We start from the raw sequence: 26,811 nt of genomic DNA, 5'->3' as shown, positions 1-26,811 counted from the left end.
TAAACGAAAAAGACTGAATGAAAATAAATAATACAATTAACATTTCTGAGCTATATTGCATGCTACATTTTTTAAATGATATTTTATACTAATACAATTACTCAGAGAAAGAGATTTCCAAGTCCACATATTTTACAGTAGGTATGGTCTTTTCTTTTTATGCAGCTTTCCACCACTGGTGTAAGAACTCTATTTTCATATAATCTGACCCCAGCACAGGTTCCGATCCAAGTGCCATTACCGTTTAGCATACTCCAGGCGTTTACATGTGTTGGATGACATGAAAATATAGCTCTTGGGCTAGTGGTGGGTTTGGCTTCGAAAGAAAGATTAACCCATACCTACTGTAAAATATGGTGGTGTATCTTTGACGTTATGGGGCTATTTTGCTTCCACTGCTCCTGGGGCCCTTGTTAAGGTCTACGTCATCATGAACTATACACAGTACTAGGACATTTTAGCCAAAAACCTGGTTACCGCTGCCAGGAGGCTGAAACTTGGACGCAGGTGAATCTTCTAGCAAGCCAGTAACCCCAAGCACACATCAAAATCCATAAAGAAATGGTTACTTGACCACTAAATCAACATTTTGCAATGGCCATCTCAGTCTCCAGACTTGAACCCCATTGAAAACCTGTGGTTTGAATTGAAGTGGGCAGTCCATAAGCACAGACGAAGGATATCAAAAATCTGGAAAGATGACTTATGGAGGAATTGTCTAAATCCCTCCCAATGTGTTCTCCAATCTCCTAAAACATTTTATTAAAAGGCCCAGTGCCATTATGTTTGCAAGGTAAGGGTATTTAAAGGTAAGGGTATTTAAAGGTAAGGGTATTTAAAGGTAAGGGTATTTAAAGGTAAGGGTATTTAAAGGTAAAGGTATTTAAAGGTAAGGGTATTTAAAGGTATTTAAAACAAGGGTCTCCTAAAACATTTTATTAAAAGGCCCAGTGCCATTATGTTTGCAAGGTAAGGGTATTTAAAGGTAAGGGTATTTAAAGGTAAGGGTATTTAAAGGTAAGGGTATTTAAAGGTAAGGGTATTTAAAGGTAAAGGTATTTAAAGGTAAGGGTATTTAAAGGTAAGGGTATTTAAAGGTAAAGGTATTTAAAGGTAAGGGTATTTAAAGGTAAGGGTATTTAAAGGTATTTAAAACAGGGTGCCAATAATTTTGAGGGTGCTATCTTTTTGAGAAAAGTAAATATGACTTGTTAAACAATATCTCTTTCTCTGAGCAATTGTATTAGTGTCATTCTTTTGGCATAAAATATAGATTATACAGTATTTTGTATATTTATTTTCTGAAGTCGAGTTTGCTCGTCTTTTATCAAGGGTTCCAATCATTTTGGAGCTGACGGTATGTGTGGTTTCAGACCCTCTTCTGAATCTCACTGGCCTCTTATTTTAGAAAAGGGGGAAAACATGTTTTCTTTGGCAAGATTGGCCCCCATAGTTTGACTTACCTACAAAATGTGTAGTTTCCTCCTCTAATATTACAAGAGCATGCTGTCAACTCTTACACAAACTCTATATATTTGTGTAAGTGTGTGTGTGTGTGTGTGTGTGTGTGTGTGTGTGTGTGTGTGTGTATTTACACAGTTGAAGTCGGAAGTTTACATGCACCTTAGCTAAATACATTTAAACTCAGTTTTTCACAATTCCTGACATTTAATCCTTAGATACACAGTGGTCTTCATCATTGACTTGTGCACAATTTTGATGACTTTAAAGGCTCTTGTGCACAGTTTGTCTTTACAGCTACTGTTAGCTTTGCTGTTCTCCTAGTTTCCCCACAAACACCTGTTGCCTTTTAAATGTCGTTAGGGCATTCTAGGAAAGGGGAGCAACGTGGCCAGATCAGGTTAAGCCGTGAGGCAGAAACCTGCATTAAATGAATTTGGAATGTCTCAAATGAAAAGGCAGGTTCCTGGGTCCACGGGATTTATAAACAGGTTATAGGACTAACTTTAAAAACTGCTGTCCACACCATATAATGGCGGCAGGTAGCCTAGCGGTTAGATCGTTGGGCCAGTAACCGAAAGGTCACTGGTTTGAAATCCTGAGCTGACAATATTTTATTTTGTCTGTGCTCTTGAGCAAGGCACTTAACCCTAATTTGGCTGACCCTGTAAAACAACACATTTCACTGCACCTATATGGTGTATGTGACAATAAAATAGATTGTTTTTGAAAATTTTTATTTAAAAAAAACATTGTCAGTTGCCTTCCAATGTGACAAGGCCTACAGGCTATTTTCATGGTTCACACCTCAACTGTGTTTGTATTTTTCTGGTGTATTGTAAGTATTTTTAAACCATCTGCAACATGTGTGAACATTTGATTTCCAACAATAAAATAGTCAAATAAATGTACGTCAAAAGCACAAGTTACCATTTTACTTTTTCTGATGATACCTGAAACTTTTATTAGAAATATAAACCATTATGATCTGTTCTTGCCTACAGTGTAACATTGTGATGTAGCCACATCTCTTTATCTCCAAAAGGTTCCCATCCCAGGTTTGAAATCATCCGTCAGCTTCAAGTGAATCAACCCCCCTCGGCTTGCCAGCTCATATAGATCATTTGCTTTTTCATCCCCGCCCCTAACTCGATCAGTGCCCTCCTTGAGAATTATGCCAAATGACAGCTGGGAAATTACAGTTGTTCGTCTCAGTCTCTCTGGCTTCTCTGAGTCCTCTCTGTCTCCCCTTCTCCCTCAACCATCAAGCTCTCATCACATTTGAACTCTCATTCAAGATCTGACCGACTTCATCAACTTCCTCCACAATTCTATAGTTGTGTTGGTGTGTGCACGATGTTGATAGTTGGAATTGTCCCATGATGACATGGTGTTATGAGGATCTGCATACAATAGAGGGGGACTCCAACTTTAGACGGACTGCACTTTAGCGACACATGCTGTCATGTTGCATTGGGCCAGGGAGACACAAAGCAGGTTGCCCCGACGTCACAACCGGTGAATGGTGGATACGTGACTTGTTCTCAGTGCGCTGTGACAGTGATTGAGGCAGCTGGTAAACTCCAGGAGCCTCATTTATCAATCATCTGTAGGCACAAATCTGTGCGTAAACGATGCAGGGTATCATTTCCGCGCAAAGTGTGAGATTTATCAATATGAACGTTTGCTTGAGAGTGTGTGTAAATTTACATCCATGACCATGCGTACGCACATTGTCGATTGGTCGGAATACGAGAACTGCCGGTCAAGCGTAGCCTAGTGAATGGGTCAAATATATGTTGAAATTGTGATCCATTTCTATTGTGAAGTCATGCAACATATCTTGACAGTGCATTTGTTACAATAATAATCCTTATAAAGTACAGTTATTTGTTAAATTAGAGGTACGTGTGAAAGGGAAGCCATTGTTGAAATACTATTAAAGGAAATGGGGAAATGGAATGAGAGCTGGCCGATCTTGCTCTGTTGGAAGATTTGGCACAGTTATTGTATTTTGCAGCGAGCACGTTTTTAGAGACAGGTGGGACTTTTTAGCGTCAAGTACAAATTGGATCATCAGACATAGTTTCCCCAAACCAATGTTATAGAATTTTTGTAAGGATTTAATACCTACTTTAGAAAGGCAAGCACATGCCACTCCGGTGCACATCCAAGTGCTCTCCACCCTAGGGTTTTTGGCAGGAGTTTACCGATCGGCATCTCACAGCTCGACGGACTGTGTTTTGGATGTGATCATTAGCAAAACGAACAGTTGCATACAATTTCCATACTCCATCTCACAACAGGTTAAAGTTGAGGGGTTTCTTTGCCATCAATAGGTTCCCAAATACGAAAGGAGCAATAGACGGCACCCACATCGCCATAAAAGCACCCTCCCTAAACAAGTTAAACTATGTGAACAGAAAAGGCTTCCACTCACTCAACCTATCACCTGCACATTGTGTGATGCGCAAAAGACGCTGCTGAATGTGGTGGCCAGGTGGAACACACAACTCATCCATTCTGCAGAACAGCAATGTTGGCCTGAGCTGTTGAGGATAGATGGCTTATTGGTGAGTGTTGCCTACTCATTTGAAGTATATTTGTCATTGCTAAACCAACTTGAATTGTCCTAATGTCCTCTATTTGTAGCTATGCTTTTATTTTTACTTGTCAAACCGTTTGGTTTTTACGTAACCTCTGACACTAGCACCTCTATCTCTGTATTTCATTTTCTTCAAGGCAAGGAAACATTGCTCAATCCCCACACCATTACACCACTGCCACCAGTCTGTACCGTTGACACCAGGCAGGATGGGCCCATGGACGCGTGCTGACTCTGCCATCAGCATGACTCAACAGGAGCAGGGGGCCAGAACATAATTACAAATAATTTGTAGACTGCAAATTGTCCGATTTTTAATATTTGACTAAAACATGATCATTTCAAACCTTGCTTACATACAGTTGAAGTCAGAAGTTTACATACACAGGTTGGAGTCATTGAAACTCATTTTTTCAACCACTCCACAAATTTCTTGTTAACAAACTATAGTTTTGGCAAGTCGGTTAGGACATCTACTTTGTGCATGACACAAGTAATTTTTCCAACAATTGTTTACAGACAAGATTATTTCACTAATAATTCACTGTATGACAATTCCAGTGGGTCAGACGTTTACATACACTAAGTTGACTGTGCCTCTAAACAGCTTGGAAAATTCCAGAACATTATGTCATGGCTTTAGAAGCTTCTGATAGGCTAATTAACATCATTTGAGTCAATTAGAGGTGTACCTGTGGATGTATTTCAAGGCCTACCTTCAAACTCAGTGCCTCTTTGCTTGACATCATGTGAAAATCAAAAGAAATCAGCCAAGACATCAGAAAAAAAATTGTAGACCTTTGGTTCATCCTTGGGAGCAATTTCCAAACGGCTGATGGTACCACGTTCATCTGTACAAACAGTAGTATGCAAGTATAAACACCTTGGGACCACGCAGCCGTTATACCGCTCAGGAAGGAGACGCGTTCTGTCTCCTAGAGATTACCTGAAAGGCCGCTCAGCAACGAAGAAGCCACTGCTCCAAAAACCACCATAAAAAAGCCAGACTAGGTTTGCAACTGCACATGGGGACAAAGATCGTACTTTTTGGAGAAATGTCTTCTGGTTTAAGAAACAAAAATAGAACTGTTTGGCCATAATGACCATCGTTATGTTTGGAGGAAAAAGGGTGAGGCTTGCATGCCGAAGAACACCATCCCAACCGTGAAGCACGTCGGTGGCAGCATCATGTTGTGGGAGTGCTTTGCTGCAGGAGGGACTGGTGCACTTCACAAAATAGATTGCATCATGATTAAGGAAAATTCTGTGGATATATTGAAGCAACTCTGACCATGAGAAACACGATTCTCTGGTCTGATGAAACCAAGATTGAACTCTTTGACCTGAATGCCAAGGAAACCTGGCACCATCACTACGATGAAGCATGGTGGAGGCAGCATTATGCTATGGGGATGTTTTTCAGCGGCAGGGACTTGGAGACCGGATCCAGGAAAAGATGAACGGAGCAAAGTACAGAGAGATCCTTGATGAAAACCTGCTCCATAGCGCTCAGGGCCTCCGACTGGGGCAAATATTCACCTTCCAACAGGACAACAACCCCAAGCCACACTCCCCATCCAACCTGACAGAGCATGAGAGGATCTGCAGAGAAGAATGGGAGAAACTCACCAAATATAGGTGTGCCAAGCTTGTAGCGTCATACCCAAGAAGACTCGAGGCTGTAATCGCTGCCAAAGGTGCTTCAACAAAGTATTGATTTAATGGTTCTGAATACTTGTGTAAATGTGATATTTAAGTTTATTTTGAATACATTTGCAAAAATGTTTAAACCTGTTTTTGCTATGTCATTATTGTGTGTACTGTAGATTGATGGGATTTTTTTATTTTTTTATTTCACTTTAGAATAATTGTGGAAAAAATCAAGTGGTCTGAATACTTTTTGAATGCACTGTATATGAATCGTTTAAGCTAGTTAAACAGGCAAAAATTACCTAATTTTTTTTAACTACCGATTTTTTTAAATTTTTACCTTTATTCAACTAAGCAAGTCAGTTAAGAAGACCATTCTTATTTTCAATGACGTCCTAGGAATGTAGCTAACCAGATAGTAGAACAGGCAAAAATGACCTAAAACCAATGTTATCCAAGGTAGATAGCCATGGAGAATTTATATCTGGCTAGCTAACATTAGTAGCTAGCCAGTTAGCGCTATTGACTTACCATGGGCTTGAGACCTACGCACACTACAGTGGGTATTGTAGGCAGGTAACCCTGCCAAAATTAACACAGCATGTATTTATTAACGTTTCAAAATAAAATATTGTAGTCAGGCAACATATGAGATGTTTTATAGTCGACTGCTATAAATAGAGGACTTCACAAGAAGTCAAGTGTTTACTTACTGTCTAGAAATGAACTTCATTTGTTGAATACTAATATTGTTGAATATTTGTATGCTGTAAGGGTGTTAACTGTTCTGTGATACTTTGGCTTACTGTATTTTCTTCAATGTTCTGATATCCATAGCAAGCTTAAAGTTAGAATCCTTAGTTGCTACATCCATTTTTGGACTTACACATTATTCTATATACCCATTCATTCTTGTAGAATATAACTTATAAATGCCTTATGAGCTTACTTACAAACACTGTATAGCCTCAACATGGTTAAAAGTATATTTTTTATGATGGATGGTCAGTCCATGCATCCATAGCTCTATCTATACATTTGAGAGTGGTTACATTTCTTAGCTTTTTAGCAAAACACTTTGTTTTTTTCTTCAGGATTCTAGTTTTAAAGTGATCCTAAGTTGAAAGTGCTAAGTGTGTTTGTTTCTCTCTGTGTGTTTCAGGCAGAGGTGATCAAAGGGCCCTTTGGGAGTGTGGGTATGACATTCAGGCACATCCCCGACTGTGAGGGTGATGCGGTCCATGTCAGCATCGAGACAGTCACTCCCAACTCTCCTGCTGCCCTGGCAGACCTACAGAGGGGCGATCGACTCATCGCCATCGGCGGTAAGACACTAAGGCCATGCAGCATAAGTAAACTGACTGTGGCATGATCTGGCAACCCTGAGGATGTTCGAAGTGACTTAAGAACAGCAGCATACAGTAATACTGGATGTATGTTGTTCAGTTGTACTGTTTATCTCTATGAGTCTAACATGTTCTCTATCTCTGGGCAGGTGTCAAAGTGACATCCTCTGTCCAAGTGCCCAAACTGCTGAAGCAGGCAGGGGACAGGGTGCTGGTCCTGTATGAGAGGCCTGTGCGTCACCAGAGCACCACCATTGGCCTGGGAGCCCTCCAGGAGGGGCTGGGCCAGCTGGAGGAGCCCGGGTTCATCCTCCCGCCGGGGGGCTATGAGGAGGACCCGGCACCCATCGCCGCCCTCGCCGACATATCCGACAGCAGAGACATGGACTCTGAGTTTGAAGAGTCGATTGCAGACCCCAAGTCTAGCCTGCTTAGTAGCAGCGCCGAGGCCAAGGAGGATTTCCTGTCAGTAAACCAAAGCCCCAAAAGGACTGTGGCCAATCTGGCCTCCAAACCCCTTGGCAGCATATCGCCCATCCTCAACCGCAAACTGAACTTGGCAGGGCTTCAGTCACCGGTCAGACCTCCACCCACACCAAAGCACTCACCACACAAGAGTGGCGAGCCAGGAGAGGGGCCACAGCGCCCCACTGTCCCCCCTCCACCCCCACCCACTCGCCCGCTGGTGCCCCCTAGACCCCACATTAAATTAACGTCAGCCTCTTCTGAAACACAAAGTCTGTTGGAGGGGAGCGAAGCTTCCACCGCAGCTGAGAAAACTCCAGAAAAGACTCCTACACACTCCACTGGAAGCAATGGTGACAAAGGCAGTGCTGTGACGACACCTGTGAAACAGCCCGAACCAAAGCCGGCGGTCAAACCACCCGAACCCTGCGAAGAGCCACCAGGGGCCCCCTCCGCTCCCAGCAAGCAGGAACTGGCCAAAGACAAGGTGTCTGAGAGCTCCATCATCACCCGAGACATCATGGAGGACCACTCAATGTGGGAGTCCTCAGAGATCATGTTCCGCAACCGGACGGCCCATTGGGGCAATGGTTCCGTGGTGTTAGCGGTGGAGAGCAACCATAAGTACCTTAACACGGCCCTGTGGTGCAAAGACCCCTTCAAGCTGGGCAGCCTGCTGTGTCTGGGCCATGTCAGCTTGACACTGGAGCATGTGGCCCTGGAGTGTCTGTCCTCGTCTGAGTACCAGAGCACTTTCAGACTGGAAGCCCCAGAGCCCAGGGCCAGTGTCAGCCGCACCGCCCTGCGCAGCCTTAGCACCCACAAGGGCTTCAACGAGAAGCTCTGCTACGGAGATGTCACACTCAACTTCAGCTACCTGGCTGATGGAGAGTCAGAGACGTGTGCTGGGCTGATGGAGGGTGAAAAGAAGGCCAGCATGCCGGATGAGGAGCTAAGGGAGGGGGAACAGCTTTCCTTTGTTCCCCGTGACGACCTGGCTTACAGTGCCATACAGCTGGTGGAGGTGCGCCACAACTTTCAGGACACCCAGTTCCAGAACCCCACCTGGTGCGAGTACTGCAAGAAGAAGGTGTGGACCAAGGCCGCCTCCCAGTGTATGAGCTGTTCCTATGTCTGCCACAAGAAGTGCCAAGAGAAGTGCCTGGCCGAGCACCCTTTCTGCGTGGCCGCCACCGACCGACGCAGTGCCGACCCGGAGGCCAAATCCACCATCAACCGCGCCACTGCGGGCCTCAGCCGCCACATCATCAACACCGGCTCCCGTCTGCTCAATCTGCGCCAGGTGCCAAAGAGCCGGCTGGCAGAGCAAGCGGCTGATGTGCCAGATGTGGTGCACATCCCCGACATCTCTGACAACGAGAGCAGCGATACAGAAACCTACGCTGGGGCCAGCCCCTCCAAGCATGCAGCCGGCGGCAGCACCAAGCTTGTACGGCGGGAGGGAGGACTTGACGACAGTGTATTTATTGCAGTGAAGGAGATCGGCCGCGACCTTTACCGGGGCCTGCCCACTGACGAGCGCTCTCAGAAGCTGGAGCTGATGCTAGACAAGCTGCAGCAAGAGATCGACCAGGAACTGGAGAACAACAATGCCCTGATGCTGGAGGAGAGGGAGACGGGGGACGCCCGGAGGAAGGCCCTGATCACGGCCGCCCTGGCCAAGTCTGGGGAGAGGCTCCAGGCTCTCACCCTGCTCGTGATTCACTACCGGGCAGGCATCGAGGACCTGGAGTCTGTGGATAGCACCGGCACCTCCCCCTCGGAGCCACATGGTTTCAAGGATAAGGGGGTGGCATTGGAGGAGGCCTTACTGGGGACAGAGGTTTATGACAGTGATATATGCAGCCCAGTGGAGGCCCAGCTGCTGGATGACATCACAGAGGAGCAGATCTGTGTGGAGGCGCTCCACTAGAGAGGACAAGGACGAGGGATGGGCTTCAGAACATTTTTTCTGTGGGGATGGTGGGGTGAAGGTTACCTTCTGAAGATCAGCTGAGGTGGCCTGGTGATTTGTAAAACAATTGGTCACGCAATTCATACTTGGTTTGGGGAGACCACTCTTGTTGTCCCAAAGAACAGCAGTTTAGTTTTCCTAAAATTATACTTTTAAAGGGAAGCTGGAAAGCTAGATGGTGAAATTTGCATTGAGGATCAGTGTTTCATGGCAATCTGTAAGTGCTTGGGATCACAAACATTTTAAAACATACATATATAACATTGCCTTCTATAATTTAGCTTTTGTTGACTTTTGTTGACATTAAGGTGCCCTGTAACTTTTTTTTCTATCACTTGAAAATGTGAGTTTAAATGTTTGTCACAGTTCAGTATTTTATCACTGAAAGTTACAGCAACCGCTTTTCCGTTTTGCAGAAGATTGCAATCAAAATGTGGTTGCCATTGCAGGAGCTATGCAAATAGCAAATGGCTCTGTTTTATCCAAATTATATTTGGGGAATGAATATTAGTTTGATTTGTTTTACTGTGAGTAACACAAGCATATTTTGTTAGACTGGACACCGTGTTGTGCGTCTACAGGAAGACAACAGTGTGGAAATGCAGAACAAAAATGAAATCCTCCACCATATGGAAATGTATGTTTCAGATGATGTACTTTTCATATCTTCACTTTGTGAGCACTTTTGATTTGAATGCATAATCTTTAGAAATCACCTATGACTTTCCTCTTCTTTTGGACTTTTTAGATTTTTTGCAAACTACAAGCTCGTGACGATTGAATGAAATGGGCAATAATGTTGTGGGGGAAGATGGTCTCTCCCCTGTCATCCTTGGTTCAGTTTATTTATAGGCCAAACATGTATGACCCATTTTGTTTAACCAGCATATTAACTGTACATGTTAGTTCTCTCTCTGTTACAATGTTTTCTTAGCTTTTTGGGTGGAGGGATAGTTATAATAATATTTTTCTCAAATGTATCATTTTAAAATGTTGTAAGTTATTTGATTAAGCACCTGCTTTTGTGTTCTTGCCCCCCTTCCAAATCGTTTTTTTTTTTTGTTGTATGGATATAATATCCCTGAACTAAAACATAACTATGGTGGTGGTGGTTTTATCCAATCATGTTACTTCAGACGGAATGTTTGCTTTTGAAATTATTCTTGATAAATGCAAAGTATTTATGTAGTCGTGGCAGAAAGTTTTTATTTATATGGTTCATCTCAGTATGAATATTGTTACAGGAGCACATGGATCTCTGTTTTATTCTATGTACAGTGCCAGTCAAAAGATTGAACACACCTACTAATTCCAGGATTTTGCTTTATGTTTACAATTGTCTACATTGTAGAATAATAGTGAAGACATGAAAATGACAAATTTACACAAATGGAATCATGTAGTAACCAAAAAAATGTTAAACAAATCTACATATATTTTATATTTGAGTTTCTTCAAAGTAGCCACCCTTTTTCTTGATGACAGCGTTACAAACTCTTGGAATTCTCTCAACCAGCTTCATGAGGAAGTCACCTTGGAATGTATTTCAGTTAACAGGTGTGCCTTGTTAAAAGTTCATTTGAGGAATTTCTTTCCTTCTTAATGCGTTTGAGCCAATCAGTTGTGTTGTGACAAGGTAGGGGTGGTATACAGAAGATATAATTTTACCAAATAGGGCTAAGTCCATATTATGGCAAGAACAGCTCAAATAAGCAAAGAGAAACTTCAGTCCGTCATTACTTTAAGACATGAAGGTCCGTCAATCTGGAACATTTCAAGACCTTTGAAAGTTTCTTCAAGGGCAGTCACAAAAACCATCAAGCACTATGATGAAACTGGCTCTCATGAGGACTGTCACAGGAAAGGAAGACCCAGAGTAACCTCTGCTGCAGAGGATAAGTTCATTAGAGTTACCAGCCTCAGAAATTGCAGCCCAAATAAATGCTTCACAGAGTTCAAGTAACAGACACATTTCAACATCAACTGTTTAGAGGAGACTGTGTGAATCAGGTCTTCATGGTCAAATTGCTGCAAACAAACCACTACTAAAGGACATCAATAATAAGGAAACTTGCTTGGGCCAAGAAACACGAGCAATGGACATTAAACATTAAACTGGTCCTTTGATCTGATGAGTCCAAATGTTTTATTTTTGGTTCCAACCGCCGTGTCTTTGTGAGATGCAGAGTAGGTGAACGGATGATCTCCGCATGTGTGGTTCCCACCGTGAAGTATGGAGGAGATGGTGTGGGGGTGCTTTGCTGGTGACAATGTTGGTGATTTATTTAGAATTCAAAGCACACTTAACCAGCATGGCTACCACAGAATTCTGCAGCGATACGCCAGTCCCACTAAGCGCAAACCAGATGGGATATAATTTGTTTTTCAACAGGACAATGACCCAACACACCTCTAGGCTGTGTGCTGCCTATTTTACCAAGAAGGAGAGTGATTGAGTGCTTCATCAGTTGACCTGGCCTCAATAATCCCCTGACCTCAACCCAATTTAGATGATTTGGGATGAGTTGGACTGCAGAGTGAAGGAAAAACAGCCAACAAGTGCTCAGGATATGTGGGAACTCCTTCAAGACTGTTTCAAGAGTGTGCAAAGAGTGTCATCAAGGCAAAGGGTGGCTACTTTGAGCAATCTCAAATATAAAATGTATTAACACTTTTTTGGGGGGTTACAACATGATTCCATATGTGTTATGTCATAGTTTTGATGTCTTCACTATTCTAGAATTTAGAAAATTGTAAAAATAACAACCATGGAATGAGTAGGTGTGTCAATGTTTGACTGGTACTGCATATCTTTATTTACTTGGTTTGGTGACTGGTGTGGGTTCTGATTTATAAATGCTCTGTGCAGTTAGGATGTTATAAATGCTCTGAGCAGTTAGGATGTTATAAATGCTCTGCAGTTAGGATGTTATAAATGCTCTGAGCAGTTAGGATGTTATAAATGCTCTGAGCAGTTAGGATGTTATAAATGCTCTGAGCAGTTAGGATGTTATAAATGCTCTGAGCAGTTAGGATGTTATAAATGCTCTGAGCAGTTAGGATGTTATAAATGCTCTGAGCAGTTAGGATGTTATAAATGCTCTAAGCAGTTAGGATGTTATAAATGCTCTAAGCAGTTAGGATGTTATAAATGCTCTGTGCAGTTAGGATGTTATAAATGCTCTGTGCAGTTAGGATGTTATAAATGCTCTGAGCAGTTAGGATGTTATAAATGCTCTGTGCAGTTAGGATGTTATAAATGCTCTGAGCAGTTAGGATGTTATAAATGCTCTGTGCAGTTAGGATGTTATAAATGCTCTGTGCAGTTAGGATGTTATAAATGCTCTAAGCAGTTAGGATGTTATAAATGCTCTGTGCAGTTAGGATGTTATAAATGCTCTGTGCAGTTAGGATGTTATAAATGCTCTGTGCAGTTAGGATGTTATAAATGCTCTGAGCAGTTAGGATGTTATAAATGCTCTGTGCAGTTAGGATGTTATAAATGCTCTGTGCAGTTAGGATGTTATAAATGCTCTGTGCAGTTAGGATGTTATAAATGCTCTGTGCAGTTAGGATGTTATAAATGCTCTGTGCAGTTAGGATGGGGGGATTTTTAGGGTAAAGTTCAAATAAAGAGAGCATTATTCTCTTCTCAAGGGGCCCAAATCCTCTGGATAGGATCAGTATGACATGTATTCTGTTCTCACCAAGCTAATTTATATCGCAGTGTACTTCTGTGGCTGTGCTGCCATTTGCTTCAGCACAGGACCAGAGCTGGTTAAAAGCAGGACTTTTGGGGTCAGACAGGAGGACAATATACAAGGTGTGAAGGGGAAAGGAAGCAAAGCAAAAAATGTCTGTGCAATAGACGTGATGCTCTTCTAGATACTGTCTTGGCTGCTACTTGTTGATCTCTCTTCAATTGTTGTATATTCATATTTTTGTAGGAAATGAAGACAAATGTGATAATCAGGAAGGGAATCTTCAGTTTGCAATCTCTCCTTTTCAGTTTCTCGTTGTTTCTCTCCGACGCAAAAAAATATCTGGCGTAGTTTAAGGGTCAGTTAGGTAACTTGGGGGACCCTGGGCTGGAATTGAGCTCATGGGGAGAGTAAACAAAAAACATTTTTGGTCTGTGTCTTGCTACTTCCATTACTACTGCTGCAGCTATTGTACATCTGTGCTCTCTAATCCCATTCATACGCTGTTTATCTCTCTCCCCACGATTCACATCGTGTTATGGCGTTCTGCTTTTGTGATTTGTTTTGTAAGAGGGATGTTGTACACAGTTCTAGAGGTGGATCATGTGATGAAGCGCTATTGTACATAGCCTCAATAAACAAGCTCATCTGAAGCCCCTTCCTGTGTGTTTCTACTCCAAATGCTCGTTGAATTACACAATACTGAACTCATAGTCTTACAGTACCTTCAGAATATGGCATTTGCTCCTGTTAAATATTTTCTTAGTGAAACATTACATTGATCTAAAGGTTTTTCTCTCACACTGTCCTGTAGACACAGGGAAAGATAAGGCAGCCATCGGTCTTATGGTAACTGTAAAGTTCCTTGGTGGAATGGGAACGTAGCATCTGGTAAGTAATTGGAGCCCAGTGGGGAGACTGACATGATAAGTACAGTGTGTCGTCTCAAACATGGGAAACTGGTGACACACACACCCCCCCCCCCCCCCCCCCATCATCATAGCCTGGTCCCCCATCATCCTTGTGTCTCCCACTACTGCTTCGAAGACATCAAGAATAGGAGGCATTTATCCTCAGTCAAAAACAATCATACCATCAAACATGTAACAAACTGAGGTTGATTGAATCTACTGCTTAAAAAAAAAAGATATCCAATGTTGACATACTCATATTCAATTCAAACACTTTTTCAGAGCAACATTTATTTTGGGGTTTTCCATCCCCACTGAGTATCAACATATATTACACAATCAGCACACTTTACAGGTAAACAACCAGTCCAGAATATAAAAGGTCAACATTTGTTTTTGTGTACCAGTTAGTAAGTAGTTGATATACACACAAACCAATTACATACATGTCAGAAGGCACACACACCAACATGGGCACACACACACATATGTTTGTGCATGTGTGCAATAGAGTTCTAATATAAACAAATGACCAATATATTCATCTCTACACCCTAGGTAAATATGAACAAAAAAGGCTAGGGAAAAAAGTTGTTTATCAGCTTAATCTTACACTCAAAATATATGAATCTAACCTGTTTTTTTTTTTAAACAAACATGCATATCACAATTATTGGCACCTCTGCATTTAGTTCTTTGAGCACCCTCCCCTTTCCAAGATAACAGCTCTGAGTTGTCTAGTAATGTTTGATGGGGTGGGAGAACACAGGAAGCGATTTGAGACCATTCCTCCAGATCCTTGGTCCTCGCTTGTGGACTCCCCTCTTCAGCTCACCCCACAGGTTTTCAGTAGGGTTTAGGTCAGGGGACTGGGATGGCCATCGCAAAAGCTTGATTCTATGGTCAGTGAACCATTTTCTTGTGGATTTGGAGGTTTGCTTTGGATTGTTGTCCTGCTGGAAGATCCAACGACGACCCAGTTTTAGCCTCCTGGCAGAGGCAGACAGGTTTTTGCCTAAAATCTCCCGGTACTTGGAGTGAGCCCATGATGCCATGTATCCTAACCAGTGGTGTAAAGTACTTAAGTCATCTTTGGGGGGTATCTGTACTTTACTATTTCTGTTTTTGACAACTTTTACTTTAATACATTCCCAAAGAATGTATTATTTTAAAATATATTTTTTTTTACCCCATTTTCTTGTTATCCAATTGGTAGTTATAGTCTTGACTCATCGCTGCAACTCCCGTATGGACTCGGGAGAGGTGAAGGTTGAGAGCCGTGTGTCCTCCGAAACACAACCCAACCAAGTTGCACTGCTTCTTGACACAATGCCCACTTAACCCGGAAGCCAGCCGCACCAATGTGTTGGAGGAAACACCAAACACCTGGCAACCGTGTCAGCATGCACTGTGCCCAGCCAGCCACAGGAGTTGCTAGTGTGTGATGGGACAAGGACATCCCTGCTGGCCAAACCCTCCCCTAACCCAGATGACGCTGACCCAATTGTGCGCCGCCCCATGGGTCTTCCGGTCACAGCCGGCTGCAACAGAGCCTGGACTCTAACCCAGAATCTCTCTCTCTCGTTTTTGGAAGTAAACAGCCCCACAACATCACAGATCCACCACCATACTTATTTTCTGCATGACCATGGCTCTCTTTTTACACCAAACCCTTGTTGCCAAAAATCTCTATTGTAGTCTAATCAGACCATAGAACGTGGTTCCAATCAAACTTCCAATGACATTTAGCAAACTCCAAGTGCTTACGTTTGTGGTTTGGTGACCACAGAGGCTTTGTTCTAGCAACCCTTTCAAATAACTTTTTGGCATTGGTGGCGTCTAATTGTAGTTTTGGAGACTTGGTGACTCCAAGATGTTACCCTTCTGCAATTCTCCAACTATTATCCTTGGAGATTTTTTTTGCCACTTGAACCATCCTTCTTAATACACTTGCATCCTCTTCGAGGCAGGTCCATCACAGTCACCAGTTGTTTAAAATGTATTAATTATTGCCATTGGTATTTTCCGGCATGTAGCTATCTTTTTATAGCCATTGCCTGATTTGTGAAGGTCAACAACCTTTTGTCCATGTTGATGGATGACTAAGGGATTTAGCCTGCGTGTCACCTCATATTTATACCCCTGTCATGGATGACCTGTTAAGAGTTCCCAAAGACTCAGATCAGAATATACATACATTTGATTTTGTTAATAATAATTTTTAGGTGTGGCAATAATTCTGACGCATGTTTTAGAATTTAAAAAAAAAATCTTGATTTTTTAAAAACATTTTTGTTTTTAGAATTTTAACTCAATTCAATGTTACGTTCATATGATATTTGGAGTGTAAGAACAAGTTGATAAACAACAATTACATTTTTTCACAGCCTTTTTTGTTCACCTGGGGTGCCAATAATTCAGGAGGGCACTGTATAATCCATTATGTAACCTACATGACCCAACAATGTATTGCGAAATAATAACAATCTCTCAGAATGGTAGCCATCTCGACATGAGCATTTCAATTTAAAATGTTAATATACATTTAAGAGCAAATAATGAAACTAATAGTTAAGGTATCAGGAAACTTTCTCTGTCAACTCCATCACAGACTATTTTGCTTGCATCATTTATTTACAATGAAACCCATTGGGGTGTCCATTCAACCAAACCTGCAATCCAGCAAACCCAGAGTTTTGCAATTAACAGTTCATATACCTAAAAATGCAGTCTTATTTGACATTTTTAACATGTGCCATTGTGTTTTTCCGTGGCAAGGGCATAAAAGTATTTTCACAGATTTCCAGATATCAGGTTTGCTCGAACAACCACAGAATGGTTTGTAATAAATGCACTTTGCAAAACAGCACAGAGATATTTGACAGTTATTAGCAGTGCTTTGTATGCCTGGCTGTTTCTGTTAGATCACAGTGGTCTTGACAAAGAGCAGTGGATGAGTCAATATTTTCAGCTTCAGGACAAATAGGAGAGGAGAGAGGGGGGGGGGGGACACTTCATGGCTCTGTGTTGTGGATTAATACTGGTGACTGACTTCACACAAAAGTCTCTAATGACATGTGCAGGCCAGGGCCCAGTCAGCCAATCAAATCCTCAGACTGAAGTTGCTACTGTATGTATGTGCATGCACATTGCTGCTGGTCAATATAATATTGGATCTTGGAAACAATGCATATTGATCTGTATATATTGTGTGTATACTTTTTGATGACCTACTGGAAGTGTTCACAAATAAGTTCACAAATAATGTTAATGCTCTTCACAGGTTAGTTTAGGATTCCAACTGGTCAAGATTGAGACCAGGAATTCAACCTCAGTGTTTGAAAATAATGTACATTGCGGTTCTATTTTATTTATTTAACTAGGCAAGTCAGTTAAGAACAAACTCTTATTTACAATGACGGCCTCCACCGGCCAAACCTGGGCCAATTGTGCGCCGCTCTATGGGACTCCCAATCACGGTCGGTTGTGATACAGCCTGGATTCAAACCAGGGACTGTAGTGACACCTCTAACACTGAGATGCAGTGCCTTAAACTGCTGTACCACTCAGGAGTAGTGTTAGGGATTAACACTACTGGGATGTTCAGTGCACTGCACACACAATAATAAGTGAATTCATCTTTGATAAAACTTTGAGTATTTTGTTGCTAACATTGGACAAAATTACAAAACATATCAAGCTCATCACCTCAATTCTCTCTCTGCTAAACCAACATCAACATACTAGAACTGTCCTTGGAGTTAAATGGTGTGAGTAACTAGACTCTGATAAAGTGCTTTACCATCTCCTCAAGGTGCTGTTTATTCAGAGACGTCAAAGTAAACCTGTATCCGTACGTTTACTTTTCAACACAATATATATTTGTATGGCTTGTAATGTCAATAGGGAAAGTTAATTATCTTCTCCCTAAACATTGAGTCTTCAGATCCCTATTACTAGCCTGTTCAACCTCTCTTTCGTATCGTCTGAGATTCCCAAAGATTGGAAAGCTGCCGTGGTCATCCCCCTCTTCAAAGGGGGTGACACTCTAGACCCAAACTGCTACAGACCTATATCTATCCTACCCTGTCTTTCTAAGGTCTTTGAAAGCCAAGTTAACAAACAGATGACTGACCATTTCGAATCCCACCATACCTTCTCCGCTATGCAATCTGGTTTCAGAGCAGGTCATGGGTGCACCTCAGCCACGCTCAAGGTTCTAAACGATATCAAAACCGCCATCGATAAGATACATTAATGCGCAGCCGTATTCATCGACCTGGCCAAGGCTTTCGACTGTCAATCACAACATTCTTATTGGCAGACTCGACAGCCTTGGTTTCTCAAATGATTGTCTCGCCTGGTTTACCAACTACTTCTCTGATAGAGTTCAGTGTGTCAAATAGGGGGGACTGTTTTCCGGTCCTCTGACAGTCTCTATGGGTGTGCCACAGGGTTCAATTCTCGGGCCGACTCTCTTTTCTGTATACATCAATGATGTTGCTCTTGCTGCTGGTGATTCTCTGATCCACCTCTACGCAGACGACACCATTCTGTATACTTCTGGCCCCTCCTTGGACACTGTGTTAACTAACCTCCAGACGAGCTTCAATGCCATACAACTCTCCTTCCGTGGCCTCCAACTGCTCTTAAATGCAAATAAAAACTAATTGCATGCTATTCAATCGATCACTGCCCGCACCTGCCCGCCCTTCCAGCCTGGATGGCTCTGACTTGGAATACGTGGACAACTACAAATACCTGGGTGTCTGGTTAGACTGTAAACTCTCCTTCCAGACTCACATTAAGCATCTCCAATCCAAAATTAAATCTAGAATCGGCTTCCTATATCGCAACAAAGCATCCTTCACTCATGCTGCCAAACACACCCTCGTAAAACTGACCATCCTACCGATCCTCGACTTTGGTGATGTCATCTATAAAATAGCCTCCAACACTCTACTCAACAAACTGAATGCAGTCTATCACAGTGCCATCCGTTTTGTCACCAAAGCCCCATACACTACCCACCATTGCAACATGTACGCTCTCGTTGGTTGGCCCTCGCTTCATACTCGTTGCCAAATCCACTGGCTACAGGTTATTTACAAGTCTCTGCTAGGTAAAGCCCCGCCTTATCTCAGCTCACTGGTCACCATAGCAGCACCCACTCATAGCACGCGTAGCAGATACCAGCAGATCTCTCACTCATCTCCCTCACTAGCATAAAGCACCAGCTGTCAGAGCAGCTTACAGATCACTGCACCTGTACATAGCCCATCTGTAAACAGCCCATCTATCTACCTACCTCATCCCCATACTGGTATTTATTTATTTTGCCCCTTTGCACCCCAGTATCTCTACCTGCACATTCATCTTCTGCCAATCTACCATTCCAGTGTTTAATTGCTATATTGTAATTACTTCGCCACCATGGCCTATTTATTTCCTTAATTTACCTCATTTGCACTCACTGTATATAGACTTTTTGTTTTCTTTTGTTCTACTGTATTATTGACTGTATGTTTTGTTTATTCCATGTGTAACTCTGTGTTGTTGTATGTGTCGAATTGCTACGCTTTATCTTGGCCAGGTCACAGTTGCAAATGAGAACTTGTTCTCAACTAGCCTACCTGGTTAAATAAAGGTGAAAAAAAATATATGAGTCTTCGTTTTCCACACATTCAAATGGCTTACCAAAAGGTATGTACACTTAAAAAACAGCTAAACATGTGTCCTATGAGCTGTAGTATCATTTACAGTGACAGTCATGTGCTTTATTAACTTGTTTTTAGTTTTGATGTGGACAGTGAAACTGAGGAAAGGCATTGGAGTGATGGTGTTTTTTTTAATGTGGTATACCATGCAAATAGTCACAAGCACAGTCATAAGCAGTCAACCCAGGACAGCATTGGCTATAACAGCTTCTGGTGTATTGTCCTTTCATTTCAGGTATTTCCTCAATTTAAAAATCAATCTCAATGTATAAAAAAAAATGTTTGTGGAATCAATGAAAAAGGCCAATTTCAAGGTAAAATGTGGTTTGACTTGTTATAGCAGTAAGAACATTCTCATTCCAAATGTATTGAGTAACTTGTATCTCTCATAGTGCCTTGTTCGAGATGTTGAATCTGACCCTAGGTCAATTTCTACACAGACAGAAGTAACTCTCTAAGTACATTAGTTTTGTTCGTACTGTTAATGGCCAATAGGTGAATTATTAGGATAGGTTTGTACTCCTAGCCGATCTACAGCACAGAATTTGGAAGAATTCTGAGAATTTTGAGAATGACACAAATATTAATTTCCACAAAGTTTGCTGCTTCAGTGTCTTTAAATATTTTTTGTCAGATGTTACAATGGAACAATGAAGTATAATTACAAGCATTTCATAAGTGTCAAAGGCTTTTATTGACAATTATATGAAGTTGATGCAAAGAGTCAATATTTACAGTGTTGACCCTTCTTCTTCAAGACCTCTGCAATCTGCCCTTGCATGCTGTCAATTTACTTCTGGGCCACATGCTGACTGAAGGCAGCCCATTCTTGCATAATCAATGCTTGGAGTTTGTCAGAATTCCGTGGGATTTTGTTTGTCCACCCGCCTCTTGAGGATTGACCACAAGTTCTCAATGGGATTAAGGTCTGGGGAGTTTCCTGGCCATGGACCCAAAATATCTATGTTTTGTTCCCAGAGCCACTTAGTTATCACTTTTGCCTTATGGCAAGGTGCTCCATCATGCTGGAAAAGGCATTGTTCGTCACCAAACTGTTCCTGGATGGTTGGGAGAAGTTGCTCTCAGAGGATGTGTTGGTACCATTCTTTATTCATGGCTGTGTTCTTAGGCAAAATTGTGAGTGAGCCCACTCCCTTGGCTAAGAAGCAACCACACACATGGATGGTCTCAGGATGCTTTACTGTTGGCATGACACAGGACTGTTGTTAGCGCTCACCTTGTCTTCTCCGGACAAGCTTTTCTCCGGATGCCTCAAACAATCGGAAAGGGGATCAAAGAAAATGACTTTACCCCAGTCCTCAGCAGTCCAATCCCTGTACCTTTTGCAGAATATCAGTCTGTCCCTGATGTTTTTCCTGGAGAGAATTGGCTTCTTTGCTGCCCTTCTTGACACCAGGCCATCCTCCAAAAGTCTTCGCCTCACTGTGCGTGCAGATGCACTCATACCTGTCTGCTGCCATTCCTGGGCATGCTCTGTACTGGTGGTGCCCCGATCCCGCAGCTAAATCAACTTTAGGAGACGGTCCTGGTGCTTGCTGGACTTTCTTGGGCACTCTGAAGCCTTCTTCACAACAATTGAACCACTCTGCTTGAAGTTCTTGATGATCCAATAAATGGTTGTTTTAGGTGCAATCTTACTGGCAGCAATATCCTTGGCTGTTAAGTCCTTTTTGTGCAAAGCAATGATGACGGCACGTGTTTCCTTGCAGGTAACCATGGTTGACAGAGGAAGAACAATGATTCCAAGCACCACCCTCCTTTTGAAGCTTCCAGTCTGTTATTCAAACTCAATCAGCATGACAGGATGATCTCCAGCCTTGTCCTCGTCAACACTCACACCTGTGTTAATGAGAGAATCACTGACATGATGTCAGCTGGTCCTTTTGTGGCAGGGCTGAAATGCAGTGGAAATGTTTTGGGGGGATTCAGTTCACTTGCATGGCAAAGAGGGACTTTGCAATTCATCTGGTCACTCTTCATAACATTCTGGAGTATATGCAAATTGGCATCATACAAACTGAGACAGCAGACTTTGAAAATTAATATTTGTGTCATTTTCAAAACTTTTGGACACGACTGTATAATACCACCCTCATCTGAACTATTCAGTAAATATGACTCACAGCAGTCTGCTATTACGGCCCATGAAAACCCTGTTTTGACACGGCCCCACTTCCATTGGATAAGGCTGTTGGCTCAAAATAAACACAGGGCAATGACAACAACTTTGGTTTGCTCTAGTCGTACAATAACAATGACACAGAACAGTGAAGACGGACACTCACAACGAAACAGCTTCGCTGTTAAAAATAATAAACATTGTATCTCTGTTTTTGTACAACAAAATAGATCCTCTGGAAGGTAACATACATGTCTGGTGTCCATTAATACTCATCGTACTCTGTCTCCATCTCTTCGTACTCTGTGTTCCCCTGTGTTGAGTATGATCGGGTCTTCATCGAGCAGTTAGAGTCCATCAAGATGGCCTGAGAAGATTACAATTGTATAGAGTCAGAATATAACCAAAGAATTTACCAGAAATTCTAAGAAAACAAAAATTAGCCACCAATAATTTGTTATCAAGGATCAAAGTTTCAGAGACAAAAGGTAGTTCTCGATTGAACACAAAGAGCTTTGTACTGTGGTTACATTGTAACAGTCATGTGGAAGACAACTACCAAGGCAAATTCATCCGCCTGTCTCAGTGCATTCAGAAAGTATTCATTTTGTTACATTACAGCCTTATTCTAAGATGAATTAAATTGCTTTTTTTCCTCATTAATCTACAACCAATACCCATGAAGACAAACCAAAAACAGGTTTTTAGAAATATCACATTTACATAAGTATTCAGACCCTTTAAATCAGTACTTTGTTGAAGCACCTTTTGCAGTGATTACAGCCTCGAGTCTTCTTGGGTATGACGCTACAAGCTTGGCACACCTGTATTTGATGAGTTTCTCCCATTCTTCTCTGCAGATCCTCTCAAGCTCTGTCAGGTTGACTGGAGAGTGTCACTGCACAGCTATTTACGGGTCTCTAAAGAGAGGATAGATCGGATTCAAGTCTGGGTTCTGGCTGGGCCACTCGAGGACATAGAGACTTGTCCCAAAGCCACTCCTGCATTGCCTTGGCTGTGTGCTTAGGGTCGTTGTCCTGTTGGAATGTGAACCTTCACCCCAGTCTGAGGTCCTGATGACTCCGGAGCAAGTTTTCAACAAGGATCTCTCTATACTTTGCTCCGTTCATCTTTCCCTCGATCCTGATTAGTCTCCCAGTCCCATGCTTAACCGTAGGGATGGTGCCAGGCTAAATAGTTCAATCTTGGTTTCATCAGACCAGAGAATCTTGTTTCTCATTGTCTGCGAGTCCTTTAGGTGCCATTTGGCAAACTCCAAGCGGTCTGTAATGTGCCTTTTACTGAGGAGTGGCTTCCGTCTGGCCACTCTAACATAAGGCCTGATTGGTGGAGTGCTGCAGAGTTGGTTGTCCTTCTGGGAGGTTCTCCCATCTCCACAGAGGAACTCTGGAGCTCTGTCACAAGGCCCTTCTCCCCCGATTGCTCAGATTGGCTGGCCGGCCAGCTCTAGGAAGAGGCTTGGGGATTCCAAACTTCATCCATTTAAGAATGATGGAGGCCACTGTGTTCTTGGGGACCTTCAATGCTGCAAAAATGTTTTGGTACCCTTCCCCAGATCTGTGCCTCGACACAATCCTGTCTTGGAGCTCTACGGACAATCCCTTCGACCTCGTGGCTTGGTTTTTGCTCTGACATGCACTGTCAACTGTGGGACCTTAGACAGGTGTGTGCCTTTCCAAATCATGTCCTATCAATTGAATTTACCACAAGTGGGCTCCAATGAAGTTGTAGAAACATCTGAAGGATGATCAATGAAAACAGGATGTACCTGAGCTCAATTTTGAGTCTCATAGCAAAGGGGCAGAACACTTATGTAAATAATGTATTTCTGTTTTTTTATGTATAATAAATTAGCAAAAATGACATTAGTTAGTTGCAGATTTTGCATGTGCAATTTATAAAAGCATTTCTAACTATGTACAGGTATTGTACAGTGGCTTACAAAAGTATTCACCCCCTTGGCATTTTCCCTATTTTGTTGCCTTACAACCTGGAATTAAAATCGATTTTTGGGGTGTTGGTATCATTTGATTTACACAACATGCCTACTACTTTGAAGACGCAAATTAGTTTTTTATTGTGAAACAAACAAGAAATAAGACAAACTGAGAACTTGAGCGTGCATAACTATCCCCCCCCCCCCCCCCCCAAAGTCAATACTTTGCAGAGACAGCTTTTGCAGCAATTACAGCTGCAAGTCTCTCGGGGTATGTCTCTATAAGCTTGGCACATCTAACCACTGGGATTTTTGCCCATTCTTCAAGGCAAAACTGCTCTAGCTCCTTCAAGTTAGATGGCAACCACTGGTGTACAGCAATCTTTAAGTCATACCATAGATTCTCAATTGGATTGAGGTCTGGGCTTTGACTTGGCCATTCCAAGACATTTAAATGTTTCCCCTTAAACCACTCGAGTGTTGCTTTAGCAGTATGCTTATGGTCATTGTCCTGCTGGAAGGTGAACCTCTGTCCCAGTCTCTAGAAGAGGTTTCCCTCAAGAATTTCCCTGTATTTCACCTCACCAATTTGGACTATTTTGTGTATGTCCATTGCATGAAATCCAAATAAAATCTATTTAAAATACAGGTTGTAATGCAACAAAATAGGAAAAACGCAAAGGAGGGTGAATACTTTTGCAAGGCACTGTAACTGCCAAAAAAAAGGAAACGCCAAGATAAAGTGTCTTAATAGTGCCAAAACAGCTTCAATGCGCCTTCGGATTGTCTGGAACACTATTGTAGGGATGCAACACCATTCTTCTATGACAAATTCCATAATTTGGTGTTTTGTTGATGGTGGTGGAAAAAGCTATCTCAGGCGCTAATCCAGAATCTTCCATAAGTGTTCAATTGGGTTGAGATCTGGTGACTGATACACACACACACACACACACCTTTTAAACCTCCTATGCTCCTTTGAGACCCCTCTTTCAATGTCACTGAGCTCTCTTATTCCAGCCATGGTAGCTACAATAATGGGCAACTCTGCATTTTTATACATGACACTAAGCATGATGGGATATTAATTGCTTAACTAATTTAGGAACCACACCTGTGTGGAAACACCTGCTTTCAATATTTTGTATCCTTCTTTATTTTGGAAGTTACCTTTAGACTTACCACCATTCACCACCACCATCTACCACCAAAAGGTCAAAAGGGGAAACTTTATATAGTTCAAACACTTTAATAAAGCTGAATCCCCTGCTATCTGGTCATGTATGTGGTGTATCTGTTACAGCAAACAGTAAACATTCACACAATCTGTCCACCAATCCCTCCACCACAAGAGGCTGGAATGGAGTGAATGGCGTAGAATCATAGCTGTGTTCGAATACTCATACTAACCGCACTGATCGTACTATTTGTGACGTGAATTGAGTATATAGTATGCTTATTGGTCATAGTATGGATATAGTTAGTATGCCAAAAGTTTCCAGATGTCGTACTAAATTCAGAAAAATACAAAGTATGCACGCAGGGGACACTATTTCCGTACTTTTAGGGCCCATAATGCAATTCTTCAGAAAATGGGTGTGGCTTCACAACGTTTTCAGATTTGAAGAAAATGGCGGAGAAAATGCAGCCGAAGTCTGACTAACTAATGACAAATGTTAAGAAAATGTTGAGCAATGTAATAAAGTAATGACTTTTCAAATAAGTTGCGTTACGTTGGCAGACAATTTGCTAGCTACACTATCCTTACGAACCGCATAGCATTACAGCAGTATGTACCGGTATGTTAGCTAGTTACCTAACGTTAGTTGGATACTAATACATCAAACTTGCCAGGCAGTATATTAACTATCTGCTATCTAACTAACCAAAGTTTATTGACTTGATTATTCACATCATTCTTAGCTAAGCGGTATAGTCGTTGAGCGTTTCAATAGACATGGTTAATTCTGGCTATCTACTCTAGCGCACAGTTGAATATGGCCGGTGTCGGCAAAAAAAAGCGGAATACATTTTTGCCAGCAGCACAGTTACAGTCACCAACGCTCTGGATAACATGAAAACAGCCTAACCAGCTCTGCTATGGCAAGTAAAATGGTCAGAGAGAGGTGTTCTCTCATTTGTGTCTAGAAATAGCTAGCCAACGTTAGCCAGTTAGCGTGGGTGCTTGACTGCCGTTGAACGCTCGGATCAACCCTACTCCTTACTCCTTGGCCAGAGTGTCCAGTGTGCTCTCTGAACGCTCCGACCGCTCTGAATTTACAATCTGACAACGCTCTGGATTTACAAACGCCCAGAGCGCATTCTGGTACTGCAGATTGAATTTACGAATACCCCCAAAATCGTAAAATGTTTAGCTAGTCATTTGTTATGATAACAGGCTAGCAAGAGGTTGCATAGCAACAGCATCCACTTCCGGTAGACAGGCAAAGCTCTAGTATGCTCAACTGAAACGATACCATTTGTTTACAGTATACTAGAATGAACTAATAGTATACAGTATTTAGTATATACTCATTAAGTATGCAGTATACAGTATGTTTGCATGGGTATTTGAACACAGCTCATGTGTTTGATACCATTCCATTCATTCCATTCCAGTCATTACTATGAGCCTGTCCTCCCCAATTAAGGTGCCACCAGGCACCATGTGCACAATCTATCCACCTATCCCTCCCCCATGTGCACAAATAAGCCATCCTCTTCCACCTACCCATACACAGCTTACTCATAGTCTAAATCAATTTAGTCTAGGGAACCAAAAGCAGGTAGAAGGTAGAGTGGGGGTGGCCAAAAGCAGTAGAATGCAATACACAGCGATGATGAGACCTGAACTGGTCAACTTAAACAGACAGCCCATTCAAA

General features: G+C 42.2%; 2 protein-coding genes and 1 long non-coding RNA gene across 3 annotated transcripts in view; 1 reads left to right on the top strand and 2 right to left on the bottom strand.

Moving 5' to 3' along the window:
* The window catches only part of LOC110502421 (PDZ domain-containing protein 8-like), a 74,871-nt gene extending 61,015 nt beyond the window's left edge, over positions 1-13,856 (top strand). Inside the window, exons 4-5 of the mRNA XM_021580447.3 lie at positions 6,879-7,041; positions 7,212-13,856. Coding sequence (XP_021436122.3) covers positions 6,879-7,041; positions 7,212-9,460 — 2,412 coding nt within the window. The 3' untranslated portion in view covers positions 9,461-13,856. The remainder of the gene's footprint in view (positions 1-6,878; positions 7,042-7,211) is intronic.
* LOC149972504 (uncharacterized) overlaps positions 1-26,811 on the bottom strand; it is a 250,165-nt gene that overhangs the window by 68,731 nt on the left and 154,623 nt on the right. The gene's annotated exons all lie outside the window — the stretch shown is intronic.
* Positions 14,389-26,811, bottom strand: part of LOC110502420 (synaptic vesicular amine transporter) — a 28,920-nt gene continuing 16,497 nt past the window's right edge. The window contains exon 16 of the mRNA XM_021580445.3: positions 14,389-22,338. Within this exon, the coding sequence (XP_021436120.1) occupies positions 22,237-22,338 (102 nt within the window). The 3' untranslated portion in view covers positions 14,389-22,236. The remainder of the gene's footprint in view (positions 22,339-26,811) is intronic.

Source organism: Oncorhynchus mykiss, chromosome 23, assembly GCF_057628025.1.
Source record: "Oncorhynchus mykiss isolate SJ-2025 chromosome 23, ASM5762802v1, whole genome shotgun sequence".
Classification (NCBI taxonomy): domain Eukaryota; kingdom Metazoa; phylum Chordata; class Actinopteri; order Salmoniformes; family Salmonidae; genus Oncorhynchus; species Oncorhynchus mykiss.
This window is presented reverse-complemented; position numbering and strand designations above follow the sequence as displayed.